The following is a 25,755-nucleotide window of genomic DNA, read 5'->3' on the forward strand; positions in this document are numbered from 1 at the left end:
GCTCAGGGGTCAACCCATTGCTCACTGGGCTGTGCTACCTAAGACTGCAGGTGAAATCTCCTTGATATAAATAGTAAAAGCCTGCAAACACCTTCTAAACCCCTGGAAACCCTTGAACAACCATTTAATAAACCAAAAGTCCATGACAATCCCTCCCTCCAACCCTCCTTGTTCAAACACCAACTTTCCACAGGCCTCAGAGTCTGTGCTTGTACTTGCAAAGGCTCCTGGGATTGCTAGATGCTATTTTTGTGCCATTTTTGCAACCTTTCATGCCACTTCCGGGTTAGCAGCAGTGTGCGCGTGCATGTGCACATGTTCCTCAAACACACGTACACGGGGAGTTGCCTGTACTGGACAGCATTAATTCATACGTGTTTGCACATTCTGAAGTGGTACTCGGAATGCCTATGGAGAAGACACCACAGAACACCTAGCCTCCTGTCAGCCATATTGCTGGGCTTACCAGCAGGGGAAAGTGGGGGAACGGTATGGACACAACAGTGGGAGCACTGGACTGGCTCCACTGATGCCCTTGTCCCATGCCTATTTTGACCACTGCACTGCACCAGCTAATAAACGTCAATGAGGTTAACAAAATACTGTTTCGAGAGAGATGTAGCTGTTCCCTTTTTTGATCAGTAAAAAGGCATTTGTGTTTTGGGGCTCAGGCTGTGCACGTCTCATGTGCTATAGCTTCCTCCAGGAAATAAACAAACCTCTCGAGCATCCCACCCCAGCCACTATAAGCTTCCCAGAAAAGCACTTCAGTCTTAAGAACGCCAACAAATAACAGTTTTACCATGAAACCAAGGCGCCACAGTATTAGCGTTCCTCTCGAATCCAGCACGGCGCGGAAGCTGCTCTTCTTTGAACCACTGAATAATAACTTCTCTGGAGAAAGGCCTCAGAGGCCGTTCCCAGGCTTTACTGTATTAAATGAAAAGAAAAGAAGGAGGTTAAAGTCACACGGAGATTGCTGTGCCGAAATGAAATTGCACATTATGGAATAAAAGGGATTTCTTTTCTAACCAGTCAATGAGGCAATTATGATTCGGAAAATGCTACTTCCCACTTTCTATAGTATTCTTCAGGCTAATTAAACATAAGGTTTGCTTACTTAAACATGGGGGGGTGCATAAAGTAGGCACCAGGCAAGTCTTTTTGCCAAAGCTATTTCGGAACCAGGGGGCTGCCACCCAAAAGTCCATAGTAGCCACCCAACCAGGGTTCAAGAAGGAGAAGAAGCAAAGCAAAGAGTAATTTTCAGGGTTCAATGAAGCAGCACATTAAAATGGTTTTGAGGCTTTTCTCCCAGTTCCTGAAAAGTGATAAGAAATATGAGTCTATGGAAAAACCAGGCCTAGTTTGTTTTGTTGGCTTTCATCCTGGAGGTGGAACAGAACCTTATCTTTTCCCCATCTTCTCCATCCAGAGCTCCTGATGTAGGAGGGCACTGTTTGCACCATTTGTCTGCATTCATGCCTCTACAGCAGCGACAAGGAACATTTTCAGTCTGAGAGCTGCGTTACCTTCTTGGGCCTGGATGCTAGCGTGGGTGGGGCAATGGATGCAAGTCCAACCATGAAAAAAACTGGTCTGTACATAGTCAAAACAAAAAAAATTCCTTCAAGTAGCACCTTAAAGACCAACTAAGTTAGTTCTTGGTATGAGCTTTCGTGTGCATGCACACTTCTTGGTATCTGAAGAAGTGTGCATGCACACGAAAGCTCATACCAAGAACTAACTTAGTTGGTCTTTAAGGTGCTACTTGAAGGATTTTTTTTTGTTTTGACTATGGCAGACCAACACGGCTACCTATCTGTAACTGGTCTGTACATGTATAAGCTACAGGCATCCTGACAATTCAATGAAACATTCCAGCCAGGGGGAAACAATGGAGCAGTCAGTTATGAGTGTGATTGATGGGAGTCCTTGGGGCCAGATAAAGATGCCTGGTTGACCACATTTGTCCAGCCCAGCCCAGCCCAAGGATTTGGTTCCCTACTGCTGCTCTAGGGTGTGTTCTCTCATTCTTCCAAAGTCAACATTGGATCATTGGCGAAAGCTGCCCAGAGTGCCTAGGGCAACCTAGTCGGATGGGTGGGGTACAAGTAATAAATTGTTGTTGTTATTCCAACCCTCCTTAACCAGCCCACTGCATTTACATGGAGAGATGGAACATTGCTCAGCGACCTGCATAGAATCCCTTGTCACCTGTGGTGACCAAGCAAGTTGTCAAATACAAGGCGATTCAGAGAGCCCAAGCCAGAATGGTAAGGCATGTGGGGAAAGCTGATCCACACATTGAGATGCCTTCACAGAAATTATAGTGTGGAACCATTCCCATGTAAACATATTCATCCATTTGACTGAACATGCTCACAAGCCTTCCTGTGATGGGAAATCCTGAATTACCAGGGCTCCTGGTAGCAAAGGTGCTTGTAAGTATGTTCAGCTGAACATGCTGTCAAGCCCCTTCTATACCTTCCCATGCAATATGGGGAAGTTGAGGTGGGTGGAGTGGGCACACCCAATGCACATGGGGGCATAAGGGCAGGGACAGCATGTATGTGCCTGCTCCCCCTCCCCAAACCTTCTCACATTCTTCTGAATCCACAAATAAGGCTACTGCAATGATACAGGAGATATTGCCTTGCAATCTTCAAATTCCACTAAGATGATCTAAAGATCTGATTTAAGTGTATTTTCCTGTGAGCATCAACTTTCTAGCTCTCCACAAGGATGAAGATAGCAAGGCAACCTAACTCTTTGATCATATAATAATATCACTTAAGAGATGGATAAACAGCTTTGGGTAAGTACGGAATAATTGGCATAGCCTTGTAAGGATCTTCTTGGTCTCACTTGAGTATTAAGAAAGCATTCACATCTAAATTCCACACTAAACAGTTGCACTTTAGAACTTAAAAGGCTTAGAACTCAAAGCTGAATAATATTTAATAGCCCTTCACAATTATTGCTTTTCTTAATGTTCTTATGACTTTATTTTGGAAGAGCCTCCTTCATCTTAAGTGGCTTGGAATAACAAAAATAACCACACTCAAGCGGGTGCAGAATGCCGCAGCGAGACTCCTTACGGGGTCTTCGCTGCGAGATCACATTCATCCGGTGCTATACCAGCTGCACTGGCTCCCGGTGGAGTACAGGATCAGGTTTAAGGTGCTGGTTTTAACCTTCAAAGCCCTATACGGCCTAGGACCCTCGTACCTACGGGACCGCCTCTCCTGGTACGCCCCACAGAGGAACTTACGGTCTTCAAACAAAAACACCTTGAAGGTCCCAGGCCACAGAGAGGTTAGGCTGGCCTCAACTAGAGCCAGGGCCTTTTCGGCTGCGGCTCCAACCTGGTGGAATGCTCTGTCACAAGAGACAAGGGCCCTGCAGGACTTGACATCTTTCCGTAGGGCCTGCAAGACAGAGCTGTTCCGCCAGGCCTTTGGTTAGGGCGCAGCCTGACTCCCTCCTTTGGCAACCTTTACAAAACTTTATGGCTGCCATCAATCTTGATTTTAATTAATTTTTATAATGTTTTTATAATGTCACACTATTTTGGTGTTGTTAGCCGCCCTGAGCCCGGCTTCGGCTGGGGAGGGCGGGATATAAATAAAATTTATTATTATTATTATCACAGCATCGCTACAAGAAGCAACTCACCAGTAAAACATAGAGAATTCACTGCCTTTCGGAGGCTACATTTTTTTATTCCCTAATCAAGCTGGGAATGCCAGCAACCATTAGAGGCACAATTCTATATCAAAACACAGCAAGACAAAGGGATTGCTTGTCAAAGCGGAACGCAAAATGCCGAGCAGGAAGGGACTAGGGTTCCTTTTGCCCTGCTGAGCTGCCAGACTTCACAGGAGCAAAGACTGACAATTGAGAGTCTCGGTATTAAAAATGAAAATACAAATCGACGCAAAGAGACTTGCACTTACTTAGCGGAACTTTTGGTGTATGCCGTTGCACATTATAAAAAAAAACTAACAGCATGTTCGGGTTTCCACTCGCTTGTTCACAACACCAAGACTAATTAATAATATCATATGGTGCCATGTAAACCCAAGAGGAGCCACTGATAAAACTTTGCCTAACTCCATCTGCTATGTCGGATTGTTTTTCACTGCTGGAAACCCACAGAACTTACCAGACAGGCAAGGGATCAATAAAAATACAATCAGAGGGGGCATTAATTTGGCCGAAAGAAAACTCACAACTAAGTTGAAATGGATTTTGTAAAGAAATTCTCAACCACAACCTGACAGTTCTAACTTGCTTCATTTGCTGCATTCTTGATTATGAAGATTTCTGGGTTTTTTAGTTTTAGAGAAAAATGGTGCAAAAGTACTGAACTGTACAAGGGCCCTCAGATAGGGACTCTGTCCATGAAACCCAGGCGCCTTACAGCCTGTATTAGCAAAGCTACGTTTGCCTGTGGTCCACTCCTGATACTTAGCTTGCTTGGTGATGGGTTGCGGTATGTGAACTACTGTATGTATGGCAGACACTGCAGCTATGGAGTGGAAGCAAACTTTACTCAAGGAACTCTAGATTGTGGTTTAAGCAGGCATTGATGTCTTTCTTTAAGCATACAAAAGTCTCTCTGCCTGGAATGTGAGAAGCAGAAATGATAAGGCCTTAGTTGGAGGTCAGGCCGTGCACCAGTCTGAAGAATGTACAGGATTTATAGCTCCTTGCTGTTAAGTAAATCCCCCTGCTTTAAAAAATTGAAGCAGTGACTATTGATGACATTGTCATAGCTGGAGGTAACACAATGTGCCAACATGAAGAATATATAGAGCTTGTTACTTCTTAATGTTAAACAGTTCCCTCTGCTTAAAAATAAACAAGGTGCCAGTTTGTTGATGACATTGGTATAGTCATTAAGAGGCATCTAAAAAGAATCCACATAACCTTATTCCATAATACATTTGTTAGTTTTTAAGGTGTCCCAAGATTGATTGTTTATGCTGTAACATATGGACATGATTAACCCTCTGCAAAAAGTAACCACTACCTTAAAATGCACTGATATTTAAAATTGTTGGTTTGCCATTTAATTCTGAATGCATTCCAAAGCAATGTTGTCAAGAATCTTGCTTCCCCTGCTGCCTCTTCCCATGGGGAAACCAGAAAAGGCCTCCATATAGGAGTCAACAGCCTCCATATAGGAGTCATAACATGTCAGTTAGGCCTGGGTCGCCTTATTAATACAAACAAACCTGGTTGATACCGTCATGGTGAATGCTGGAATGGGACAGGCGTCATTCAGCTTTGCTTCTGGCTCGATATTCAGACCAGCTGCCTGGAACAGGTTACTGAGACCCGCCACTTTTCCTTTCTGGATTGCCCGCAAGGATTGCCGCCGGTACTCATCCCGGGCCCGGCGTGCTTTATGGCTCCTTTCCTCATCCGCAGCTTTTGAGCGACGTACTGTAGGGATGAGGAAGGAGAGACTCATCAGAGTGTCTTTGCTTTTTCGGCAAGCCAGAACATGCAGTTCTAAGTTGAGAGGTAACATGTCAGCAACATGGAAAGCCATCGAATCCCAACACAGCAAGGTGAGGCTGGAAGACCTTCTGTACCTAATAGAAAAATAACACATAACATTCCACAAATAAGGCACCAAGGGTCAAACTCTATATTGTTTGGCCGAGCCACAATGACATGCTCACCTCGCCTTACCAGCTTGCTTGCTTTTTTCTGTACAGAGACTTTTTAATATAACTGTGGGTTTAGAGCAGGAGATGCCAGCACAGTGCATGTGGGCACTATGAAGACTTTCATTGGCACCCATGGGCAGGTGCTCCAGAATCTGTGCTTCCATTTTCAAAAATGTAAGCCTCTAGTCCTCCTAAAAATAAAGTTATGGAACCAAAATGTGCAAGCCCCTTTCTAAATTATTTCTGTGAAATGAACTGTGTTTTCAGCCAATGAGTAAAGTCAGAAACTGTGATTCACAAGTGAGTTGTTTTAATGCCAGGCAGTAGGAATCCCTCAGGTCAGTAGCATAGCATGTGGGGCCAAGGGGGCCATGGCCCCAGACGCAAAATTCTGAGGGGACACTACCAGGTGCCCCCATGCAAGTGCCGGTTTCTGCAGGGATCCCCATCCCACTGTGGTGAAGGCAGCTGAGCAGCCCAGGTTCACAGTGAGTGGGCATGGGCAGAGGAAGGCAGGCAAGCCCAGCCCAGAGTTCCTGTGGGCATTGGAGGGATTCATCCACCAAGGGCCGAAGCAGCTGGCTGGGGTCCTCCCAGGACAGACCCCCACTTGGCTTGGGGGGGCGCTTTGCGGATGTCAGCAGCTTGCCTGCCCTGGGCACCAGCAACACATGCTACATCACTGCCTGAGGTGCTAAAGTTCTGCATCTTTGCCTCCCCTTTGGTACATTTTTCCTGCTTCTGTCTTATTTTATAGTGTTTGGAATCACCATAGTTTGTCCCTTTTCCCCTGGCAACCAGGATGTATCATTTCTATTGGGGGGAATGAGGGATCTGTTTTCAATTCAATATGAACCTGCCTAATTCACATGTCTCGAACTAACACACAAACCAAATTGCAGCTCTAATATGAAATGGGCACGTCTTTGAATTTTGCTACCAGCTCCTGAAGGGACCATCAGTCAGCCTGAGAGGATTCTGTTGCTGTATATTTTATCCCAAATATTTGCTTTGGTATTTTATAATTATAAACCACCTTGGGTGCCTTGGCAGAAAAGCACTGTATGAATGCAATAAATGAGTAAATGAGGCAAAATTTCATTGGAAAAAATGTAGACAGAAATTGGGGCTACGGTCTAAAATGGAGAATGCATTACTGGTGCAGGAAAAACAAGTGCAGAATAATCATAACAGCAAAGCATATTGACTGCTCTGATAGGATTTCTAACCGCAAGTTCTTTGATAAAGATGTGAACGAATTCCTACTGTGTTGGGAATGAACTTGAGCAAGTCGCATCATTTGGGACAGATTAGGAGATCTCCATATTTTATGGCCTCCTTTGCTTTTCTGAAGAGCAGTGAGTCACAGGGCTAGGCTTGGATGTATATTATAAGAATGTCGCATGAATATGTATCACATTTTTTTAATGATTTGCTCCAGCTGCTAGCTTGTTAATAGTCCTTGGTCTGTAGCTAATTTGGGAACAACTCGCAATAAATATTCAAGATAGAAATGGTATTTGACTGCAAACATTGCATGGTATGTTTCTGTTCTTCAGTTGAAGGGGGGGATAATTCTTGGAAAACAGGAAAACACGCAAGCTGAGAACGCATCAATGGAAATTCAAGTAGTGCATGCCTATTATCCATGCACTGGCAAAATGCCCATCATTATGACAGGTGCCGTGTGTGCAGAGGGAAGAAATGGCACAGCACAGTGCATTTCTGTGTGATCTATGAACAGACACATCTCTCTAGGAGCGCAAGTGAGAGCCAAAGTCAAGTGTTGCCCTGATCGTACCAGCGTGCTCACAAGTGGAATGTTTTGGTTTTCTCCAAAGAAGTATAAGGCAGCCATTTGTGGCCAGGGGGCCATCTCGCCCTCAGGACTGTGGGCTTGGATCTCATCTATAAGCTCCCTACTGGGGTCAAGAGGGAAGCCATCACCACCATGTCTTACTTGTGAGAACCAGAAGAATCTGCCTGGGCGAATGTTATCATGCCAGACCTTGCTTGGACCCAGCAATGAAATGAAGCGCTGGTGTCCACACTTGAGAAATGCCCGTGTAACATAGTTTGTTTTTTTTAGCATTAACAGGCTATATATTTCAATTACCTATAGAAGAATGGTGTTGTTCTTTGTTTGGCTAGACGAAAGGAACCACAGCAGTGAATTAAATCGAACACTAAAATTAGTAACGCTTCGCCTATTGACTTGGCAATAAATAGCGGTGGGATGATGAGATGAATCCCCATTCTGTTGGAAATTCCATCTACTAAATAAATTAGTAGTGTCATCAATATCATTGCAACGTTCACCCTCCACAGCAGCTGCGCTAGCAATGCGCCTCTTCGACCCCCCGACCCCTGGCACTGCTGAGCACAGCCGCTGACTTGGTGGTGGCAAGACATGATGGGACCTGGCGCTGCTCCTAATGGATAATTTGGCTCCCGCAGTCAGCACATAATAGCAAAACGACGCAAACACTGACATCGCTGCATCTTCCTGGCCTCTGATGCTGGTGGACAGAAGCCAGGCTGGCATTGCCATACAGTTGAGGGGTAACAACAGGGCATGATTAGTCCATACAGTCTTGGATCATATGAAGGCACAAGCCTGAGATATAAGTGAGGACCAGAGGTGTCATTTCACAGCATAAGTTAAAACACAATAAACAGATATATTAAAAAGAAAACAAGTGTGGCCCAAGTAAAAACAGCATTGAAAACATGGATGGAAGATTGAGATAAAATGGTGATAGAGAACTGTAGATAGATATAACTGTGTTTTATGAGGATCATGAATATTGTATTTTGTATTTTCTTTTTTCTATATTACTCTTTTCTTTTGATCTATTTCCTTTTATTATCTTTGTATAAGAGAGCTTGGATTTTATTTCCTAATATGTTAAAAACCTCTAATAAAATTCTACAGTGGCACTTTGGTTCTCAAACTTAATCTGTTCCAGAAGTCCATTCCAAAACCAAAGTGTTCCAAAACCAAAACCAAGGCACGCTTTACCAAAGAAAGGAATGCAAAATGGATTAATCTGTTCCAGACTTTTAAAAACAACCCCTAAAACAGCAATTTAACATGAATTTTACTATCTAATGATAGAATTGATCCATAAAATGAAAGTGATAAACAATGTACTGCAGTCACACAGTCACACAATCAGCATAACACTCAAAACAGAAGCATGGCACTCAAATTGGAAGCATAACACTCAAAACAGAGCACGTTCGGCTTCCAAAAAAAGTTCGCAACCTAGAACGCTTACTTCCGGATTTTCAGTGTTTGGGTTCCAAGTTGTCTTAGTACCAAGGCATTTAAGAACAAAGGTACCGCTGTACTACATAACACAAAAACATACACACAAACAAAAATACAACACCCACCCTCGGAAGACTCTGCCAGTTAGTTGCCAATGCCTGTCAGAACAAAACAGTCTTTGCCTGCTATTGAAAGCAAACCAGAGCAATACCAGCTTAGCTTCCCATGGAAGGGAGTTCCACGATCTGGGAGCAGCCTCCAAGAAGGCCATCCTTCTTTCTTAGGAGGGAGAAATGGGTCAGTAGTCTCTCATTTAGGTCTAGACCTCCCCTTTCAGTGGTGATAAAGTTACCACTTCTCTCAAGTAATGAGATAAGGCTTTTTACTATTATTGAAGATATATTTTTATTTTACAGTTACCAAGTTCCTGTCTCCCCACTCCCCCATATAACCACACAGGATCACTTATAAAAGGGCAGAAATCACGTGACACCCAGGTATAGCTCAGTTGGCAGAGCACGAGACTCCTTATCTCAGGGTCACAGGTTTGTGCCCCACGTTGGGCAAAAGATTTTTGAATTGCAGGGGGTTGGCCTAATTGACCCTTGTGGTCCCTTCCAACCCTACTATTCTGTGTAACCCCAATGACAGAAATCAGGCAATCCCACTACTAAGGTTCCTTCCAAGTCTGCTTCAAGAGACAGTATCTCCTTTTCAGCAACAGGGCTTAGAATTATTCCTGAAATAATCAGTATCCCCTCCACCCTCATTGATTAGAAGCCAGGTACAATCATAGTTAATGGGAATATCATTTGTCACATGCAAAATTAATTTGGTTCAAAGTGACCTGATCTCATATAATGGCAGGTCACGGTCCTTAGGTAATTGACATTCAATAAATTATTCCAAATTCTATGAATAAGGTTGTATTCATAGATAATGTGGCCCCTGCTATAACACAACTGAGACCCACAACGGCACTCAACGCAAGGCAGCGTTACTTTGGTTGTTACTTTGTAAAGTGCTTAACATTTAACCAGATCACAGCAGAAAATTAAAACAAATCACAAGCCCGTGCCCAAAAGTTTGCAATCTAAACAAATACGACACAAAGGGAATCAGAAGGACGACAAATGGGATCCTCCTAAATCGAGGGTCGTGGTTGCGCTTGGGACCCTTCAGCCACCCCCATGGGGTGTGTTGTTGCTAGGCGTGGCCCAAGCCTTATCTGTTGGGCCCCGGGATCGCGCTTGGCTGTTTGGGCCAATGGGGTGAGTGGCATGATCCTGGGGACCTATAAATGCAGCAGCACGATGGGGGTGGGGCACTTGCTTCACGTTGCTGAACACCCGCCCTCCCTCCCTATTTTAGGCGCTGCTGTTTTGGCCTTGCTTTGGATTGGGTCGCTTGCTTTGGAGCAGGGGCTGGGTAGGAATTTTTCCATTTGGCAGATTGGCTTTAGCCACTTGGTTTTCACCTACCCCCTTAGCAATCGTCAGAACTTTGTAAGGTTTGGCAGTTAGGCATTGGTTTATAGAAATGTGCGGGAGGGGAGGTGTGGCCATCACCTGCCCCTCCAGAAATAGGTTAAAGGAATCTGGGTGTCCTGGATCTCGTCCAAAGTCCGCTTGAGGGGCTAGGGCCATGCCAGGACCACAGGAACCCCAGGGTGAGCTTCAATTGATCTTCACCGATGTTGCTCCCTCATTTGGTGTTTACCCTTTCAGGTTGCCAGCCAGAGAGGCAGGAGTCAGTTATAGTCCCTGACCAATGCCTAGGCCAATACCGCTCAATTTGTTTTGTAATCAATAAAGCTGTGACCTAATTTTTGCCCAAATACTTAAACTAAAATTATGTGTCCATTTGAAGTTATTTAATGGGAAAGGGCTTGGGGGCCTCGGGATGCAACATTACCATATATATTGGGAATCCCAGTTTGAACTTATTAAGCACATAAAAATAATCAAGCATGCATCCTTACTCCTCCCTCGCCAGAGGTAGTGAAATTCCTCCCTGGTGCCCTGAATATGGCAACCGACTTCATCTATAGCAAGATCAGATCCAACCTACCCACTGAAGTGGGTGTTCGAAGCACAACAATCGGGAGGGACGGTGGGAGACCCAAGAAAGGTATGCAGCGGGCCCACCTTTATTCCTGGGGTCAATCAGGCAACCAATCCATTGGCCAATCTGGCAGGCAGGCTCACCTGGAATCTTTCCAGCCAAAGGGAAAGGCCTGTTACATCTCCCTCTGGTGGGAAGACCCAGCACAGGCACTGCTTTTCCTCAACACCACACTACTGTGGAGATAGGCGGAATTATTAAACCACTCTGGGACTTATAGCTCAGTGAGTGGAATAGGGGTCTCTTAACAACTCTCATCCCCCTTAAGAAACTACAGTTCCTAGGTTTCCTCAACAGGTTTCCTCAAACTCGGCCCTCCAGATGTTTTGAGACTACAATTCCCATCATCCCTGACCACTGGTCCTGCTAACTAAGGATCATAGGAGTTGTAGGCCAAAAACATCTGGAAGGCTGAGTTTGAGGAAGCCTGCCTCAAGAGAAGCCACTGTACAAAGTGGGATGATACTGCTTTAAATGTATAGTGCAGATGGGACCTTAGATACAGACAACTCAGAAATACTAAGAATAAAGTGCAGGATTAATATCTTTTTGCATGGTCTCTCAACCATGTGAACCATACCTGTAGTCTGAAGTGGTACAGGCCCAGCAAAAATTTGCTCATCTTCTGGTTTTTTGGTTTTTTAAAAAATAATTAGGCTAGAGTCTGAGGTTTAAAACCAGTAAATTCCACTTATTACTACTAGTTTCACTGTCCTTGACTAGGATTCTCAACACACCAATATATTTCTCTTCCAGGACTAAAGTGGGGAATACAATGATGATGCAGATAAAATTCACTTTCATATTGCTTTTTTCTGGTGCTTTTTATTAGCAGTCTTCATAAACCCAAAAATGAAAATGAAATGAGATAAGGTGGTTATGCATTTTATTGGGCCAACTAATTTGTTTTGTATTCTTTGAGACCCAGTAAGTACTGTATCAATAAGCTAGCACAAGATTCATAAACAAGAACTCACCAAGGAAAATGGAAAATACGCAGAAAATCACATCAGTCCACCAAAAAAAACACTGAAAGCTCAAATACTGGAGCAAAGTGTTTGTGCTAAAATTCCTGTAAGATCAACAGGAGAGGTGTTGCTCCTACAACCCCCCACTCTTGTTGTCTTACTCCAGATTCCCATCATCTTCAGCTAGCATGACCAATGGTGTTAAGGTCAAGGTGGTGGGAAATGCAGTTAGCAGCATTTGTAGGGCCAGAGGTTCCCCATCCCCGATCTAAGCTATCAAAGCTCTTTCTTCCTGTTGAGCCATTTAGAAAGGCACTGTGTTTTTGTCCTTCTTAATCCTACCAGATCATAATGCTTTCCATTCAAGGCCCGGCCCACAAATCATACAACATCACACTGCCATTTTCTCAGGCTAAACCAAGATCTCGGCATCATTTAAAACCCTCTGCCGGTTAAAATTTACTCACGTTGTTCTTCCCATTCATGGTCTTCCTTTTCATTCTGCGGGCTGTACTGCTGGGCCTGCTTGAGGCTCAGGTACAGCTCTTGAGCTCTGCGTTCCTCCTGTTGCCGTATCTGTTCTTCACCTCTTTGCCTCTCTTCTTCCTCTCTTTTCTAAAAAAATATTTTAAAAAAGGATGGAGGGAATCAAACAGCAAATAAGGAAACTTCCTGTGAGGGCGCCACTACCAAGATGGCCCTCTGTCTGGTTCCCTGTAACCTCACTTCTCGCAATGAGGGAACCGCCAGAAGGCCCTCGGCGCTGGACCTCAGCGTCCGGGCAGAATGATGGGGGTGGAGACGCTCCTTCAGGTATACTGGACCAAGGCCGTTTAGGACTTTAAAGGTCAGCACCAACACTTTGAATTGTGCTCAGAAATGTACTGGGAGCCAAAGCAGATCTCTCAGGACTGGTGTTATGTGGTCCCGGCGGCCACTCCCAGTCACCAGTCTAGCTGCCACATTCTGGATTAATTGCAGTTTCCGGGTCACCTTCAAAGGTAGCCCCACGTAGAGCGCATTGCAGTAGTCCAAGCGGGGGGAAATGAGAACAAAGAGCAAAGAAATAAATACTGGAAAGGAAGTATGCAGCCTCTCACTTCTCTAATTGTCCAAGACTTTCTGGAGAGAAAGCAATCCTATTGTTTGAAAATTACCGTATATACTTGACTATAAGCCGACCCGAATATAAGTCACACTAATTTTACCACAAAAAAACCAGGAAAAATTATTGACTTAAGTATAAGCCAGTTCACCACACCACAAACCTCCTGGTGGGCCGGAGTGTGTGTGTGCGCACGCACACACGGCAGAGGGGACTTCTCTCCCCCCCAGCCCCTCCCGTTCCCCTGCCTACGTAGGGAGCTGCTGAGAGGCAGAGACTGGTGGCGGCAGCGGTGGAGGAAGAACAAGTAGCCCAAAAGGGGTGGGACCCTCACTCGTGTATGTGCCGAGGGGGGCTTTTTCAGCATAAAAAATGTGCTGAAAAAGTCAGCTTATACACGAGTATATACGGTAAGTCCCATTGCACAAGATGGTGGCATGCCATTGAGTAAAGACAAGACAGACACAGGGCTCCCGGATCCTTGCTTCAAACAAGGAGAAATAAATGAGCTACATTTATATCTGTGCAAGTGTAATGTCAGGAGTGTGCCCTAAGTCTTTATGCAGTTTGTCATAAAAGTTTCCACTAATTGCTGTATCCACACACAAACCAGATGAGCTGTTGACAGCAGAGAAATACAAGAGGCTGCGCAGGAGTCTTAAGAAATCGCTTTGTTTCTATGAACAGCGTTGCCTTTTTGTTTCTTAACAGCTTGGTTCTCAGCGCTGTTGCACCTTGAGAGATGCTGGGTGCGTAGTGGGAGTTTTAGCACTGTCAACATTCAAAGATCTTTCAAAAGAAGATCCTACACTGTTTCTTCCTGACCTTTAAAATACCAGCAAGTGCTCAGGTTGCTTCACTGCTCAGAGACAAACATTTTTATTTATTTAAGAATACGGTTAAGGAGAGTTGGCACTTTCTATTAGTAAGGAGAGGGGAAGAAAATAAACAAAGACAGGTGTCTTAGGCTTCACAATGATGGTTTCGCTAGATGGTTTCTGCCCAATGACATTTCAAAAATGACTGGAATAAAGTAAGCAATTTGCTAATTATAGGCAATTATTATATTCAAGGAATATAAAATTGGAAAGAGTGCAACTTTCTACCTTTGGGAAGCAATCAAAGTGTTTTTCCAGGTGGTCTGAAAACCGTTATAAGGGCGACATCTCGTTCAGCTTCAGTTAAGTAGGTATCATGAAATTTCGTACTTGCAGTTTATATCAGCTGGGAACTCAGCAACTTGTTTTACAGAGGATGTTGGTGCATGATGAGACCCATGAACGTTAACAAGACCCTGCAGAGTTTCCGGGCCAAACCCTAAGAGGGTCTCTCTCCCTTTAAGGTAGTTGTTCCTCAACCTTTTAATGCCCAGGGGAAAAAATATTTGAGGCATACTCGACACAATGCGAAACTTAGTTAGGTTCTTTATCATCTCTAAGAATAATAGGTAGACGTCCTTCTCACAATTCTGGGATAGCCCAGTTCACTGCCTTCAGCCTTCCAGTCAGTCAGGGTCCAGAGACAACCTGTACTTTCTGCGCAACATCCATAGAACAGGTTGCATAAGGAAGCCTACAGAACATCCTTCCTAGAGGTTACGTTTCTTCCCTCCCCTAACATGGGACAGTGGTTGCTGCATGTGGCTTATCTGCTCCTACAGATATAGTGGCAGATGTACTCAACAGGGGCAGATTTAGACCCTGAGGCAAGAACTTGCTGTCTCAAAACCAGGTAAGCAAGGCGCTGGACTTTGGGATGGAGGCATGAGGCTCTGAGAGGGCCCTATAGTCATCCCCTCCCAAAACCTCATTAGCACTTTCCCAGCTTTGAGAAGGAAGTAGGAGGGCGCTAGGATCCTGCCAGAGCCCTCATGCATCCTTCCCAAAGCCGGTTGCCTCTTTACCCACCTTTGGGAAAGCAGTGTGAGGGCTGAGCGGGGCACCAAATTTTGGCCTTGCACAGGGTGCCATAATACCTAAGTCCACCCTTGTAGTCAACATGGCAGTTTCATTTTGAAAATTTTCAGTTGTCCTAACTAGTGTGCCCTGACTACAGTTTAGAAATCATTGCTTTAAAAATTCCTTTAAAAATGGCAGCCATTTCTATTCCACACAAGTCTGAAAGGGAACAATGGTGTGGTCTGGAGCTGGAAACCATATATTTGTGTTAGTGGAACTTTTTCATTACTGAGGTTCCATTGAGACATTGTTACTCATAGCGTGTGAACGTTATGCCCATTTTACAGTCATAAAACAGATGTCATCTACCGCATATGGTAATGGGACCTGTCACATAATAGATGCCTCTCTACAGGATCCTCTTATATTTGTTATGTTAATCAAGTAACGGCATACCAGCTAAAACTACGGTGGAGCCCTGAGAGGGCTGGAAGAGAATTATTTCCTAGTAAGAAAACTGTTTGCCTTCTTCAAGCATGGAGAGAGTTTTAATTAAAGTCAAAGGAGATATGTGCATAATAATAAAAAAGTTGTCCTTTATAATGCACAGCTCAGTTCTGATGCTATAAGAAGTAATTTCCTGTTCCTCCTCTAGCCTTCCTACCAAAACCAGGGTTGAAATCAACCCCAGGTTCACTTTTCATTACAGAATTTGCACAGAAGCAGACCTACAGTATAGTCCTTCTAGAATAGTGTCACCTGCATAGTAGTAAACAATATCCCCACACTTCAGCCACCTACGATTTACAGTTTTCCTTCTATAAACAAAAAGGGCTGAGGAAAAAAATAGTTAATGAAGTCTGTTGATTTTTGCAATTGGGGTGCTTTTGGGGGACTATCATTTAAAGTTAATACACTGGAGTAAAAATGTCCCGTGTATTTTTTTCAAGCAAAAAAAAGTGGGGGCCCATGGAAACAGATAAGTGCTTTTTCTCTGACAAAACATGCATGAATTTCTTATGGAACGTTTCACCACCCTGAGACACATTGGAACTCAGCTTAGGGTAGCAAAATATAATATTAAATTGTCTGTGCCAGTTCCTACATTTCTGTCTATGAAAGCTAGTACGTATAGCAGAGAAACATTGAACCTGCAATCCATTGGTGTTTGTTGATGTTTTACCACTCTATTCTAAAATCTATTTGATGTTTTACCACAAACAACACACTCCGAATTCACACCCAAAATTCTACGGGCTGGTTCACATATGAATTTCCATCACTCGGTTACCACAAGAGGGTGTGCAAATGACCCAGAACTATCCTGAGACATCCCAAAAGTGAATTACATCATCTCATGCTTTTCAGTATGGGACGCAGGTGGCGCTGTGGGTTAAAGCCTCAGTGCCTAGGACTTGCCGATCGAAAGGTCGGGGGTTCAAATCCCTGCGGCGGGGTGCGCTCCCGCTGCTCGGTCCCAGCGCCTGCCAACCTAGCAGTTCGAAAGCACCTCCGGGTGCAAGTAGATAAATAGGGACCGCTTACCAGCGAGAAGGTAAACGGTGTTTCCGTGTGCGGCTCTGGCTCGCCAGATGCAGCTTTGTCACACTGGCCACGTGACCCGGAAGTGTCTCCGGACAGCGCTGGCCCCTGGCCTCTTAAGTGAGATGGGCGCACAACCCCAGAGTCTGTCAAGACTGGCCCGTACGGGCAGGGGTACCTTTACCTTTACCTTTATGCTTTTCAGTAGAGTCCATTCATAGACTCATCTTCCAGCCATCATTATTACAATATTGCCAAGAGGAAGAAGGATTCCCTATTCACTTTGGTAAGTGAAGATATAATTTTTCTCGTCTGGCCAACTTTTGTATCCTGATATATAGCAGAAGGAATAAAAGTGATTTTTTTGAGAGAGGGGTCTGATAATACTGTGTGATTAATGGTTAGACACTTTCTCACAATGGACAGCACACTTTCATTTCCCAAATCAAAACGCTTCCAGATGATGAAACTTTAATGGAGTTCATGGTTTTTGTTCTCTCTCTTCTGAAGATTGTTTCAGATATTGCCCCGGTCATTTTTCCAGGAAAATATATATATTAATGGTGTATTAAATATTTTAAGCATGGTAAAATGAGCGTGTTAACTGGTCTGCAACTATTCCACCCCTGCTGAACCATTCATTAAAGTTTCGTTTCTTCATTTCTTCAAGCATGAACAGATTTTTTAACTGAAGCACCCATGTGCATCCTTGTAATAGCATTTGTTCCTGTAGTGGTGTCCAAACTTTTTTCAAAGAGGGCCAGATTTGATGAAGTGAAGAGCCGTGAGGGCCGACCAAAGGGCCAACCAAGATTATTGAGCTTTCTTTTTTAAGGATGGAAGTTGTTGGGGTGTTTTTTAGGATTTTACCCCAGGAAATAAACTGCTACAGGGGCTGGATTAAACTGACCAGCGGGCCGGATTAGGCCCCCAAAACAGACTTTGGACATGCCTCCTGTAGAGGGAAGAAAGATCTGAGGGTGCTTCCAGACTGGTGTCTGTGGAATTGCAAGTGATTCTTCATGTGTCAGGAGCTATAGCAGTTTTTTGTGTCTGTACATCCAGCCAAGTTCTATCCAACCCTAGTAGCCATGCCATAGTCATGTGGACAGGAGACAGACAATCGGGCATAGGGTGGTATATAAATTCTAACAACCACAACACACCCAAACATATTATTTTGGAGCACACATTCTTTTTTAAATCAAAGTTTATATGTGTGCTAAACATTTTCTTATTTAAGTGCTATTGCAGTATTTTATTTTACTTTTTCAAAAGGCAAAAAAGCATTTTTTGTCACAAATTAAAAGTTTTTTAAAAAATAAACACTGCTAATAAGGTAATAGTGAAGATGTGTGCATACGTGGCAATATGCTCATATGCTCAAAATGTCACTGCACGCATCAAAACCATGACTCCTTAAAAAGATGGAAATGTGTACACTTGCAGACCCTCTTTCCAAAACATCACCTTTTGTAAGCTCTCAAAATAGACAGAGGAAGCACGGGAAAACACAGGAGAACAACAGTTTGATGATCACACCAAGTAGATTCCTGTAAAAAGTGAACAAATAAACAGTGGTAGTTCTGGAGTACCCAGAACACCTAGCATGGTGGCTCCTTGTATGTGGAACTTCCCCCCTACTAAGGTGTATCTGATCTCATTTCTTTATGATTTTAGGTGACTTGACTAGCTGAATCCTTCTTGGCATTTGAAGGAGAGACCTGACTGCTGCTGCTATTAATTCCCCCCCCTTTTTTGGAGGGGGAGTTTGTGATTTGTTTTAAGAGTTGCATTGTTTTACAAATTTTTAAGAACCTGTTTGCTTGTTGCAAACCACCCGGTGGTTTGCACAAAGGGCAGTGAATAGAGTATCTTAAAAAATTGGCACTTTGTACCAGCTTCATCTCAAAGGGCAAATCCACTGTTTTGTAAAGTAACCAGACCTGACCTCAATCATTTGTACTCTAGTCAACTCCTGCTAAAGGGGGAGAGGGGGGCAGGGAGTGGAAATCCTAGAGAACAAAAAAAAAATTAAAAATCCCACCAAATTTAATTTTTAATTTTTTACAAATTCTGCTATAGTTTTCTTTGTCTGAATCATGTATAGAAGAAGCCAAACAAACAAGTCTTCACATGGACATTTGAAACTGGGGGTTGCATAATACCAGCAAGGCTAATGACCCCCAGAGAAGAGGGATAACTCCCTTGATTCAGAAGCTATACTAATGTTAGTGGAGGTGGCATTTGACCCATCCACTTTAGCAGCCAAGGAAGCTGTCGTGAGGTTTTCTGCTGAACCTTCTAGAGCTTATCCGTATAGATCACTATGTATGAAACGTTTCCACCCATTGCGCTTGTGGAAAGTGCCGTTTGATTCTAGCACACAGGCTGAGCAGCTGTTTTTGAGGGCAGGTGGGTCATCGAAGGTCAAGAGGCTTTTGCACTTTAGGGGGCAGAGGTGTATTGTAACTGCTCATTAAATCTGGAGTACAGTCTTAACAAAGCCACTCATATGGGGGGGGACGCTGCTATTTGCTCCCTTACAAAAGAAAAAAAAAGTTGCAGAGCACCTCATTTCATGAAGCACAGGAAGACTAATTGTGAATCTGCCAAAAAAAAAGAGTTGTGCACAAGGGAACAGATAAAGAAACTGTTGTTCTGCGTGTTTATTCCACCAACCAGACTCCAGTTTTTTATTTGTAGGGAACAGGAGAAAAACGGCTTCCATCTACTACTAGGGTTGCTAGGTTGCAACCTTGGACCTCTAAATCTCTAACTTAATTGGGAGATAAGGCACTTGCGGCTTCTCCTGCATGTGTTCCTGCTCCCCGGTTTTTTTCATCCACATCTCATCTCTGCAAGCTATAGCAAACAGGGCTCTGGTTATGTCAAACCACAGGCAGGGTAGAGGAAGAAGGGGTGGGAAAGAATCACATCAAAGGGGAAAGGAGCAGAAGAAATGCCTGCTTCATCTTCTGGTTGAGTGGCAGATTAAAAAGTTCCAAGGGAAGTCTCCAGGACCCAGATCCAACCTGGTGGCTCTTCCATTTCCCACATTATCCTTGCAGCCACTTCCTCCCATCCCAGCGCCAAGATCCCCGCCTTCTGCCTACAAAGTCCACAGCTTTGCTGCAGTAAAGAAGAGCTCAAATCCAAATCTTTCAAAAGAAGCTATAGAAAACACACTAAATACAGCCTCCCAGAGTGGCTTGGGAAACTCAGCCAGATGGGTGGGGTATAAATAATAAAACTATTATTATTATTATTATTATTATTATTATTATTATTATTATTATTATGTGAAATGCATTCCTATGGAGCCAACTAGAAAATGCACACAAATACATTTTTTTCACATACTTCAGGTTCAGTTGGAATTGAATAAAATACAAGACATGGACCACACACAGCATCAACTTGGGGGGACCCCACCCCCTCAAATATCTTATTGGAGGGGGAGAAGGGATCTCGGTCCCTACGAATTGGTTCCTATAATAAGAACTTTTTAGGATCTTACAAATCTGCAATTTGTAGGTTGGGGTTCATGTTACCAATGGTTTTCAATAGTTTTCAAATGACGCCAATATTTATCTCCCCCCATACACACACATGTATAAAAACAACTCAGTGTAGGTGGTCTTGCTCAGAAATTGACCAAAAGGAAAATACTTAAGTGCTCTCTTCCCCGGTGCCAGTTCTCCTATCAAATCTGCACTTCTGCCATGTGCCATCAGTCCCTAACTTGTGTTAATTTTCAATTTCGGATATATCCTGTGCATGAAACTAGATGTGATGTTTGTTGCAGGTCTCCCATTTCCTGGAACATTTAGTCAATAGGTCCTATTAGGAAGAGTTAGGCAGCTGCCTCAAGCAGCAAATGAGGAATGGCAGCGAGAGGTTGAAGAACATGTCACATGATCTGTCTGTGTCCACCTAAGCTACCCTTGAATGACTGGAATACACTGTCCAGTCCAGCAATGATAAAAGCCTCAGCTGCCAGTCATCTTCTGTACGTGGAATGGAGAAGGGTGGACATTTGTCCTTCAACTACAGCAGCAAAATGTATTGGGTCACCACTGGTCACCATTACTGGGTGGCTGCTACTGGCAAGGGCAAAAAAACTTTGGGAAGTGTCACAGGTAAATCTGGGGGGAAACAAGGTGGAGAATATTACACAGGACTGCTCTTTTCAGCTACCACAGATCCAACTCCATTTGTACATATCATCTCAAAGAGAGCCCTCACCATGAGTGAAATGCCATGATATTCCGAGGGAGTCTTGCCATCCCAGGAAGATCAATGGCAGAATGCAAACATCTAAGTTAACAAACCTTTAATTCCTCCTGGATTTTCTCCTCCATCATTTTGGCTGCTTTGCGATCTTCTGTCTCTATCTTCCACTTCTCTGCCACTATTCGAGCCTTCTCCTTCGCCATAGCATCTCGAAACTTCTTTGTGATTTCCGCTTCTTTTTGCTTCCTTTAAAAAAGGGGAGCAGGTAGGCAAGTAAAAAAAAAAAAGTAAAAACAGCAAAGAGGATTGTGACTCCTTAAAAGCTCACGTGTTTATTTTGAGGTATGCCAGGGATTAGGAAACACACAGACTTGGTGGGCCAGATCTTTACCTCCCCACCCACCAGTCAAAGTTGGCCTGCAGGATGGACAGAGATAAAGACCAAGCAAGATTGAATTACACAATCATGAACTGACGTGCAGGGAGTTTAGTCCTGCTTTCCAGCTGTAAGATCCAGCCACATCTCTGCCTGCCCCACATTTGACATCTGCTATGGGCCCAATGGGAAGACCTAGTGGCCCAAATTTGGCCTGCAGAGTAGAGATTCCCCAACATAAGCTTTTGCAGACTATTTATAATTCCTTCCTCCCATATATATATACAGGCAACCTATTGGGAGTGAAATGTTATCCTTGGTTGGCAGATATATATATATATATATATATATATATATATATATATATATATATACCTGCCAACCAAGGATAACATTTCACTCCCAATAGGTTGCCTGTAGTGTCATGAGAGTGGGGGCAGGATCTCAGACTGTAATTCACAGCAAGATCTCACTGAGATTGGTAATTATTGGCAACAATGGAAACACAGAGGTCCATGTGTTTACAAGCTCTTCATCTGTATAGAGGTCTTTGTGGGTATCAAAGATCATGGGAAAAACTGGAAAAGATTCCTGATTAAAGCAAGAGACATAATATTCTTAAGATATTTTTAAAACTTAAATGCAAATTGATTAGGTTTTATGGCTTTGTTTGTTGGTTGGGTTTTTCTTTTTGTTTAGCGCAAATGTCATAGCTGACCAAACCAAAGTAGGTTATTTATAACAAAAGCAAAGATGGATATACCTGATATTTTAGATTAAAAATTGAAAACGGTTTTGAAATGAAAGCATTGTCCTATACTTTGAGGAGACAGTGTTCTAGAAATGTGAGCCTCCTTATCCAACATCACCGACATGAGTAACTTTGGTTTTGCAAAATGCTCACCATAATTCTTCTGCTTCCTTCTGGGCTTGTTGTCTGGCTCTTTCTGCAATAAGTTCTTCTGTAAGCTGCTCATAAGGCTTGTCTCCAGGAGCTTCTCCCATAATCCAAACCCAGACCTCGCCATCAGTCCCACAGAGCCACTGCACTCGTTTGTCATTACCTGCAACAGCCATCAAAATACACAACAAAAGGGCTTTGTGACAAGGGAATGATGTTCTCAAGAGTCAATAATACACAGTCGGCACAAGGATCAAAATACAAATCATGGACCTAAGCACATGAGCTGTTTCACAGAAGTGAAGCCAACCTTAATATGTTACACCAACCCTGTGCTTATTTGTGGCAACACTCTGAGTGAACATCAGGACCAGCAACTAACCTCCTGGGAGCTAAGCTGCAGGCTTCAATTTCTGAGCCATCACTTCTTTTTTGGGAAAAGGAAAGAAAGAAAGCGGCAGACTCCAATCAGCTTCACCAGTTTGTTTTACTCACTTCCTTGCCTTTCCCTGCTCCCATATAAACTTCCTTTTCCTGCTATTGCACTTGGTTTTGTGCAACAAAGCAGTTTACCGCTGACTTCATAATGCTGGCTGTTGATCACTCAAGATGACATCACAATACATCACCGGAGGTCAAAAATACAATCTTTTGAAGTGTGAAATCTTTCTGTAAATGCAGAACTGTGTGAAGGAGGCTACCCATAACCTTTTCCCGAGTCTGTTACAACAAGATGTATGCCCAGGCTACCCAGGAAGAACAAGACACACCAAACCTATCAAACAGAATTGGGTTAGAAGTTAAAGTTATGTTTTGAGTTCCTGAGCCAGAATCATGTGATATGAATATATAATATAAACCTCAAATGATCTCAGAAGTTCCCACAGCTCTGGTCATTAACATTATGGAGTCAATCTTGTCGGAAAAACATACTTAGGTCTCTTAAATGTAAACTGCTTCCTTGTCGAGATATGTGCAGAAATTAATTTGTTTTATTTTATTTAGAGAGCGTGAGACAATGGAACTGCACATGTGTAATGGCACACTTTCCTAAATAAGTGTATTTTGATGGAAACAGCAAGGTTAAAAGTTGCAGCCTTATGAAATGAAAATGTCACCAGCAGCCACTGAATGGTCAGAACTGAATGAAAAAAAGAAAAATTATGGGGAAATTAAACAGAAATCTCATAAAAAGCAGGGTGGCTGGCGGGCCGGGGGTAGTTGATGGCAGCTCCTACTTTGAAGAAACAGAACAGCTACCAAATCAAAAAGTTAATATAATTGTATAAATAAAACATGAAGGGATGATTCCATACATATACAAAAAGGCAGTGAAGAGAAAGAAAAAAGTTGTTCAATTTAAATCAAGCCAGAGAAAAATGATAAAAGTCCCAAAGCAGATTGACTGAAAATAATGTTTAGGTGTGGGGGAAGAAATGTGTGTGAGAGGGAGGGGAATCATGGGGAAATATTGTCTAATAACTGTTTGAAACCGTATCAATAACTAGGGGCATGCAATGCCCACAAAAATCGATTTGTATTTGTATTTGTAGATCAGGGGGCTTGAGACAGTTTGAGAGCTGTTTGGTGCCTTCCTGTTTGGGACCAAATTAGATCTGTTTAAAACAAAACTCTCCCCAGCCACATTCACTTATAATGGGGAATCAAAAAAACGACTAAAACTCCCCACACAGAGACTTTTTCACAGAAGTGAATGAAAATCGCAGGCATACAAGCCCCTCCAGAGTGGATTAAGCCTGCTAAATCATAGGCAGACACATTCCAGGAGTTTTGTGCAAGAAAACTTTGAAGTTTGATCTTTAATTGTCATTATTTTTGATACCTGTATCTTGTTTTCTGCCAGAAATGGATGTATGAGCAGCCCTGTTGAAAGGATGAACCCTGCCAAATTTCAGAATTATAAGTGCAGTGATTCTTCTTCAAGGACATACTTTTTTTTGGGGGGGGGTACAATAGAAATCATAGGGTGACCAGGATACCGAAATAATTAGTATAGATCCCAAAGAAATTCTGAAGTGGGGAAAATATTGCCCACCTACCTGGCACCCAGAAAAGACCCTGTTACCACAAAGTTTGTTGGTACGGTGGGCTTCTGCCCTCCCCCTGGGATTTTGGGGGATATAGCCTCTTCTCCCAGGGAGAGAAACATCTGCCTTCACAAGGGAAAGGGTGATGGTAGGAAAAACAGAATAGATCTGTGTGAAAATCAAACACTTTTTAATATTTTGCTCAACATCTCTCCCACAAATTACCATGGTTCGAGTGCCATGGGATAATTAACTGTGATTAAAGCCTAGACGAAAGATTCCCTGCATGTTTCCACCACTTAAGTTCAGGATGTTTTGCTATCAGCTTCATTTTGCTTTTACTGTGCAGTGGTACCTCGGGTTACATACGCTTCAGGTTACAGATGCTTCAGGTTACAGACTCCGCTAACCCAGAAATAGTGCTTTAGGTTAAGAACATTGCTTCAGGATGAGAACAGAAATCATGCTCCAGCGGCGCGGCAGCAGCAGGAGGCCCCATTAGCTAAAGTGGTGCTTCAGGTTAAGAACCGTTTCAGGTTAAGAACGGACCTCCGGAACGAATTAAGTACATAACCCGAGGTACCACTGTATTTCATTTTATTGTAGCGCACTGGTAGCTTTGAAAATGCTGGGGTGGGTGAGGGGGTTGAGGGAACCTGACTTCACAGCGTAACTTGGGGCTTTAGGGAGCCCCTTATCTGACTCAAAAAATCTTATTAAACAGCGCGCTCCAACTCAGGCATGTGAAAACCCCGTCCATATCACTCCTATCTGCCTCATAATTCAGGAAGTAAATGAAGTTCACACACACCCCTACCAGGAACAAAGTAGAGGGGTTCATACAGTAAAGTGACAAGAAGCAGAAGCAGTATAAATATAACATCAAAAAAAATGGGAGAAATTCACAAGTCAGCAAAGTATAAACAAAGTTGTTTATGTGTCTCCCTAAAGGCAGGAACAATAGGGCAAAGACAGTGATAACAGTGCGCTTTTTTGTGGAAACCAATTTTAAAACTCCACATGGACATGGAGTATAATGTTTTCATATACAGGAAACAGTATGTCATAACAACAAACCTGTATCCCGAAGAATAGCTTGTGAGCAGTTTTAGATATATTAGAACCAAGCGATTTAAGAAAGCAATGAGCAGAAAATCAAGAACTGTTTTAACCTTGCTCATCAAACAAATGAATTCAGATGTATTTATTTGTGTGAGAATGTTGCATTTAGACCTAGAATAATTAAAGTAATCCCAGGAATATTCCAACAGCCATGAGGCATAACAACACTCCTCAAACTGGAAAAGGTTTTTGAAGCACTGAAGTACACAGGCAATAGGGAAGCATTATTGCACATACCCTCCAACTAGGGCTTTTTTTCAGCCAGAACTTGCCGGAACTCGGTTCCGGCACGTCTCAGGTGGGCGCCATTGCCATTAAAAGAGAACAAGAGGGGTGTCTATGGTGCGTTTCTGGCAGCTCTTTTTCTAGGAAAAAATAGCACTGCCTACAACCTAATACATTTTCACACACATAAAAGTTGGCGTGTGTTCAAATGCTTTCATGAAACAAAATTTTGAAGAAGTACAAGGCACATGA

The 25,755-nt window shown here is 43.2% G+C and overlaps 1 protein-coding gene across 5 annotated transcripts in view; it reads right to left on the minus strand.

Moving 5' to 3' along the window:
* SH2D4B (SH2 domain containing 4B) overlaps positions 1 to 25,755 on the minus strand; it is an 87,577-nt gene that overhangs the window by 37,313 nt on the left and 24,509 nt on the right. For 3 of the 5 annotated variants that reach the window (XM_081913743.1, XM_081913742.1, XM_081913746.1), the window contains 5 exons: positions 22,112 to 22,271; positions 20,930 to 21,077; positions 12,518 to 12,665; positions 5,244 to 5,454; positions 803 to 930 (listed from right to left, as the gene is read on the minus strand). In XM_081913743.1, the coding sequence (XP_081769869.1) occupies positions 803 to 930; positions 5,244 to 5,454; positions 12,518 to 12,665; positions 20,930 to 21,077; positions 22,112 to 22,271 (795 nt within the window). Of the gene's footprint in view, positions 1 to 802; positions 931 to 5,243; positions 5,455 to 12,517; positions 12,666 to 20,929; positions 21,078 to 22,111; positions 22,272 to 22,490; positions 22,622 to 25,755 lie in introns of those variants that run through there. The other 2 variants (XM_081913745.1, XM_081913744.1) reach the window with 2 other exon arrangements.

This window comes from Podarcis melisellensis (assembly GCF_964234715.1).
Source record: "Podarcis melisellensis genome assembly, chromosome: 5".
NCBI classification, from domain to species: domain Eukaryota; kingdom Metazoa; phylum Chordata; class Lepidosauria; order Squamata; family Lacertidae; genus Podarcis; species Podarcis melisellensis.